Source organism: Octopus bimaculoides, chromosome 26, assembly GCF_001194135.2.
Source record: "Octopus bimaculoides isolate UCB-OBI-ISO-001 chromosome 26, ASM119413v2, whole genome shotgun sequence".
Lineage (NCBI taxonomy): Eukaryota > Metazoa > Mollusca > Cephalopoda > Octopoda > Octopodidae > Octopus > Octopus bimaculoides.
The window spans coordinates 22,348,040-22,355,158 of record NC_069006.1 but is presented as its reverse complement, the minus strand read 5'-3'; the positions used below and the strand labels follow the sequence as shown (position 1 = coordinate 22,355,158).

The following is a 7,119-nucleotide window of genomic DNA, read 5'->3' as shown; positions in this document are numbered from 1 at the left end:
ATCAACAGATTCTTATTGATTACACATTCTCCCTTTCCAGATCTCTGCATTATACAAAATCATTTATGTATTATATATATATTATAGTATATATACAGGGTGTGTAAGGTATTTGAGGACATACCTTTTTGGGGTTGTTGCTGCATTTTTTGCTGACTCTGTATAATCTTGTTTCAGAAAATAATAATGGCAGACCCTCAGCTTATTCACGAAATGAAGGGGCATGCTGTTATTGTGGTTATAAAGGTTGAGCATGGTGATTTAGAAATATCTCGATTTTTTAAAAGTTGCCAGATCTTTTGTCTACAAAGTTTGTAAGGAAATGGAGACTGAAGATGGAAACATATCATCAGTATCAAAACAGAAAAAAGCATTCTAAATGCTCTGAAATCATCAGAACACCTGAATTTATCCAACACACACAAATATATATATTTGGCGTTAGGAAGGGCATCCAGCTGTAGAAACTCTGCCAAATCAGATTGGAGCCTGGTGTAGCCATCTGCTCGACCAGTTAGAAATAGCCAAGCAGGGAAATCTTCAAATCATTCCTGCTGGATCCAGCAGTCCTGAGCTTTTAACCTCCACGTAGGAATAAGAGGCGATGGTCACAGTCGGAATGCCTTTGCTCATAGATCTGCTTGATCTGGGCTGATTTTGTGGCAGTGGTGATGGTGTTGTGCTGTGAGGTGCGTGTGTGTGTTGGTGGCTAAACAGCAACAACAACAGAAACAAGAACCTTTGAGGGAACCTTTATAATGGCAATTTGACTGGCTAAAAATAGCAGCCAAGACCCCCTACTAAAGACTACTTACAGCCTTTGGGGTAAAAAAATAAATAAAAAAATGAGCTGAATATATTGAATAATGTAGTCTTAGATACACTGTCTGAATAATGGATGGGATAGTCATGGGTGGAGCTCATTTGATTATAAATTTGCTCCTCAGTTGTTGAATTTGTGATAAATATCAACAAGAACCAAACCACCAGAAATAATATGACCACCACCACCACCACCACCACCACTGCTTAAACAACTACCACCACCACTGCCTAAACAACCACCACCACCACCACAACCATTACGATGACCACCACCATGACGACCACCATGATGACATCCACCACCACCACCACCACCACCACCTGCAGTAGTTTATTCCCACTCATTTGTTCCGAACAATGTGCTCAGTGATCTGTGTTAAAAGAAGTAATTTTTTTCTCTTGTTCCATGAGAGTTTGTGTTCACAGTTGTTGATGTTATCTGAATGTATAACAACATCAGCAACAATATGAAGAACAAAATGGAATGTGTTACGTGTAATACACACACCCAAACATTCGTTGATATTGACAACACAACAAACTGACTGAACACAATGTTGTGCATCTCCTGTTGCCAGATATAAAAGAGGAACAGGGTAAATATTGCTGCATCAGTCAGTTGGAGAGAAAGTTTCTTAATGCCACTGGTGAGAGATAGGGGTATGCAATTGTACCTGTATGACATTTAGGGACCTATAGGGATATATGTGTCACTTTAGGGGAGACTTATGTGTCTGTAATGTGAAAGGGATGCACTTATATGTCCCTTATACCTTTGGGATGTGAGATTGAAAACAGAAGACAATGGAGTTGGGAATGTACAGAAATTGTGTGTGTGTGTGTAAAAGAAATTGGAAATTCAGAACAATTCATTTGGAAAAATAAACTGTTTTCTTCTGCATTCTTCTCCTTCAAAAATAAACTTTGTTAATATTTATTTATTTATTTATTTATGGGTTTCAGCCAAGTGACTGTGGTCATGCTGGAGCACCACCGTGAAATGGTATCAGTTTTGTCATAAGTAACAGTCTGCTGCCTAAATTGACTGTGACGCCAGTTGGTATCAGTGAAGGACTGATGACATTTCATTCCTTCCTTTCTGAGAGCAGCTGCATCATATTACTGAGTATCTATGTATCAACACTACTGTTTAACTGTCTGGTTCAATGTTGGTTTTTATCACTCATCACATCAGACTTTGATTGAGATCTCAAAACAGAACATTGATATCTTTGCGGGTGATTTTAATGAAAGAGATAGCAGGAATGATAAAAGATGAGATCACGTATCAGTGACCATGGTGTCTGGAAAACTAACAGCAACGGCAAACTTTTTTCTCTCTTTGTAGAGCATGACCTGACAATTACCAACACTATCAAAAGAAAAAAAAGGACTTCATTTTAATTAGCCCAGTACATGAGTGGTATCTGTTTTAACAATTCTAGAAAGGAAAATGTTGAAATTGACCCTGACAAGGATTTGAACACTGAAAATAAATGAAAAACAAAGCACAGGACAATCATGAATGCATTCCAGATATAAAGATTGGAATCTTATTGGCTAGAGCCTGAACTGGTTGATCGATCACAAAGATGCTCTGTGGTGATGAGACTTGAAAGTTGGACTGAACATCACATAGTACTAATAAAGAGCAGATTACAAATTCCCTCCTTTACTCTGCTCAAGAGCACCAAACATTAAGAAACACAACTGTGGCAAGATTAAACATTCCCGTTACTTGTAGGGACATTCTGCACTTTCTAGCATTAAAATGGTCGAAAGCACCTATCTCATTAAAAGCTTGTAATGGATGGCAAATGAACCATCTCTGCTGCCACCACCATAATAATTATTTTTAATGTTTGCACAAGGCCAGTAATTTCAGTGAAGCAAGTAAGTCGATTACATGAACCCCAGTATTCAACTGGTACTTATTTCATTGACTTTGAAAGGATGAAAGGAAAAGTTGGCCTTGGTGGAATTTGAACTCAGAATGTAAAGATGGACGAAATGCTGCTAGGCATTTTGCCCAGCCTGGTAATGACTCGGCCAGCTCACAGCCTTAGATGCTTACATAAGAATACTAACACACACAGTAACACATAAATACAAGAAGATGGAAGGAGAAAAATGACTGGTTTGGACAGGCAGCAGTGGAATGAAATCTGTCAGGAGTGGCCTGAATGTAAATTGCAGAGAGGTGGTAGAGAATAATAGAGAATGAAGGCTTTTGTAAAAAGCAATAGGAATTATAATGGCAGAATTGTCTAGAGATGAGGATGGGTATGATTGCATTGTGGATTGGGTAAGGTGTGAGAAGGGGAAGGGCGGGAATAATGAACTGAACATAGAAATCTACTTATATTTGGTGAAAAAATATCAGGAACAAAAAAAGCAAACATTGGAAAGAAGGAAAAAAAAAAAAAAAAAGAAGAAAAACAGTGCAGGTATGGCTGTGTGGTTAAGAAGCTTGCTTTGTAACCATGTGGTTTTGGGTTGAAATATATTGTTACCCATCCTCATCTCTAGACAATTCTGATGGGTAACTTTCTAGGTGGAACCCCATGGTCATTCATGACTGAAGAAGGTTTCCTCCATATATTAATAATAAGGGTTACACAATATATGGATTCAAGTAATCCAGTAGTACTCATAAAAAACCGAAGACAATAATAATAAAATTGATATAAAATAAGCTGGTTGCGTAGTTAATAGAAGGGATTTTTAGTAATATAATATTTAACTAGTAGATCTTAATTGTACAATAAAAGAAGAGAGATATATTTATACCACCATAATTTCATTATATTTTCCATACCACCTTAATCTCATTATTATGTTTTCCAACTTTGTCCCTCATTTTTCAATCTTCTCAGCCCCCTTCTCCATTGAGAAGCACTGACCTGGGACCAGTAATGAGGGTGACCCCTACATATATCTTAGATTGCCTTCACTGTCAAAGGAAAGTGCTAACAGCCTAAACGAATAGGTTGTAATGTAGCATAAGATTAATATAATTTTGTATTATTGATTGGGATAGATTAAAGTATATAAGGAAATTATCTGGAAAAACAATATCAATAGGAATTCATTGAATATTGTTTAAAATACATAATTATACATTATTTACATTTGATGGATATTTGTCCTCATCTTGTTTGTTGTTAACACAACACTTTGGCTGATACACCCTCCCGCCGTCATCAGGTGTCTTGGGGAAATTTTAAACCTGGGTTCTCATTCCTAAGGTATTTTTTCAATGTTGTTGTTTTTGTTATTGTTATTATTATTATTATTATTATTATTATTATTATTATTATTATTATTCAGGTCACTGCCTGGAATCGAACTTGGAATCTTGGGGTTGGTAGCCTGCGCTCTTAACCACTGCGCCATATGCCCATGGGTATATGGCATAAATAAAGTACATAATTCCTCATCTCTTAAATATAGAACTGTACATAATTATAGTTATAATACAGGCAGATACACTAAAAGATATTTTTATACTTGAATATTGTATAAAAGGACCAGCCTTGTCAGCAGCCCATAGACCTAGGTCATGCTCATCACTCTTACTCATCTTTCAACGAATGTTTTCTCCATCTTCTCCATCTTGAATTTTCTCAAAGAAGTTCAGAAGAAACTTGGCTGAAGAAGTTAGCCTTTCCTAAATTCCCTCAGTTTTCTCTCTTCACCACCTCTACAACCTCTATCACTTTCACTTTCGTAACTGTTTTGACATTCAGATTACTCTGTTAAATGTAATGCTTATTTATTCACATTTTGGATTAATCATGCATTATCTTGTAGCTTCAAGATTTCAATGATATGATTGTTTATTTTAGAATGGCATTGTAGGGTTGGTATGAAAGGCCAGGCCTGGTCAGTTCAAGCATAAAACAGCTAGAATATGGCCAGTTAGTGGTTTGGCAAAAGAGACTGACAAAATAAGTACCAGGTTTAAAAATATAAACGTAAAGGGGTTTAATTCATTCGACTAAAAATTCTTCACGGCAGTGCCCCAGCATGGCCACAGTCTAATGACCGAAACAAGTAAACGGATAAGCAAATAAACAAATTTGATAAAACAGCAACACTACCAACAATAACAACAAAGTTATTAATGAGCTTCTTACCTCAGTCCAATAAAGTAGTTCATCACGGGAAATAGATCTGTTGTAAGGAAACCATTTTATTTTGAATGAGCTCAGGTTTCGTTCAATCGTGTCGAGAGACAAAGTTACTCTCTTCTGTTGTCTCAACAAGTAAAAATGTGGTCTATCATTATTATTATTATTATTATTATAATTATTAATTGTATTATTATTATTGTTGTTGTTACTACTACCACTACTATTATTTGTATTATTATTATTATTATTATTATTATTATTTGTAGCTGTAGTTGTAGGTGCAGTTGGTGTATCGGTTGGTGTAGTAGAGGTATGGTTCTTTGCGTTAGATTGATTGGAGTTACCCTGTGCCATACTTCTAGAAGTGTTCATCTGTCAAAGCCTTGTGTTTTTTTCCCCAGCATAAATTAAGTCCTTTGTTCTAGCGGGGCTCAACTGTTAAAGCCATGCTTTTAGCAGGGCTTGCAAAATCCCTGTTTCTAATAGGGATCATAAATCCTTTGCTTTCACAGGGCTCACAAATTCTTGCTTCTAGCAGGGCACACAAATTAAATCTTTCCTTCTAGCAGGTGTCAGCTAAGTCTTTGCTTCTAGTAGGGTATGCAAATTAAATCCTTGCTTCCAGCAGGGCTCAGCAGTTAAATTCCTGCTTCTAATAGGAATCATAAACTAAATCCTTTGCCCTCACAGGGCTCACAAATTCTTGCTTCTAGTAGGGCATGCAAATTAAATCCTTGCTTCTTGGAGGGCTCACAAATTAGATCCTTGTTTTTGGCAGTGCTCATAAATCCTTGATTCTAATAGAGTTCGCAAATTAGATCCTTGTTTTTAGCAGGGCTCCTAAATCCTTGTTTCTACTGACAATGCAAATTAGATCTTTACCTCAAATAGGGCTCATCTGTTAAATTCTTTCTTCTAGCAGGGTACCCAAATATTGGATCCTTGTTTCTAGCATCTGTTAAATTCTTGCTTTTGGTAGGGCATGCAAATAAATTCTTGCTTCTAGCAGGGACCACCTCTTAATTCTCTCTTTTTTTTCTTCTAGCAGCATCCACAAATTAAATTATCCCTTCCAACAAGGTTCAGCTGCCGAAACAAAATATAAACTTATATCTTTCTCTTTCCCTGTCTCTTATGTTCTAACATTCTGTTACAGTGTGTGCATGATACTGCTGTCACCTCAGTTTCTATATCATTCTCTCTCTGCATATATACCTATATATGTATATCTATTAACTGTTTGAGTGAATATAAATTTCCATGTATGAGTTACCAACAAGTGTAAACACCAGTTAGCAACAAGTTCTAACTTACAAACTATTTAATATAATCTATAAGAGAATGATTAAGCAAAACATGACAAAGCACAGCATAGAAATCGATGTTCATTCTGGTCAATCTGATATTTCAGTATTATATTTCATTATTGATCTGTACAAATGATTGATTATTAAGGGGGAAGTATATGTTGCTAATTTTGTTGTTGATGTTGTTGTTATTTGGCTCCCACTCGTTCATGACCATCCCACCTTAGTTTCAGACATAGTGCATGTAGGCATACAATATCTAAAATGTGTTTCATGTTACAATATGATAAGGTGTAGTTTGAGAGAGATTTGGCTGTTGTTTCTAGCAGGTCAAGTGAACTTGTAGAGGCTGGCTTGCCTTGTTATTTAATATCGATAATGATGTTATTATTATTGGTATTGTTGTTTTTGTTTAATCTTAGGTCAGGCTTGATTAAGCAGATCTATAATAATAAATTTTCCAGTTGTGACCATCTCAACCTTTTGCAAATCAGGCCTTCATTGTCCAATGCATCCTTTTTTTTTTAAGGGAGTAGAGTGTGTCCAATGTATCCTTTTCTTTTTGAGGGAGTAGAGTGTGTGGTTTGAGAAAGATTTAGCTACTATTTCTAGCAGGACGTGTGACCATGCAAAGATTCCATGCTTGGCTCTTGAAAAGAGCAGGTTGCTCTGATGATTTGAGCCTTGATTGTCACATCCCAGGTTACAGTAGTAGTAGTAGTAATAGTAGTAGTGCTGGTGCTGCTGTTGTTGCTGCTGCTGTTGTTGTTGCTGCTGCTGCTGCTGCTACTACTACTACTACTACTACTACTACTACTACTACTACTACTACTACTACTACTACCACTACC

General features: G+C 36.5%; 1 protein-coding gene across 2 annotated transcripts in view; it reads right to left on the bottom strand.

Moving 5' to 3' along the window:
- The window catches only part of LOC106881582 (probable serine/threonine-protein kinase DDB_G0267686), a 12,726-nt gene extending 5,762 nt beyond the window's left edge, over window positions 1-6,964 (bottom strand). Inside the window, exon 1 of one of the 2 annotated variants that reach the window (XM_014932038.2) lies at window positions 4,965-6,964. In XM_014932038.2, coding sequence (XP_014787524.1) covers window positions 4,965-5,333 — 369 coding nt within the window. In that variant the 5' untranslated portion in view covers window positions 5,334-6,964. The remainder of the gene's footprint in view (window positions 1-4,964) is intronic. The other variant, XM_014932037.2, reaches the window with a different exon arrangement.
- Window positions 6,965-7,119: the final 155 nt, after the last annotated feature.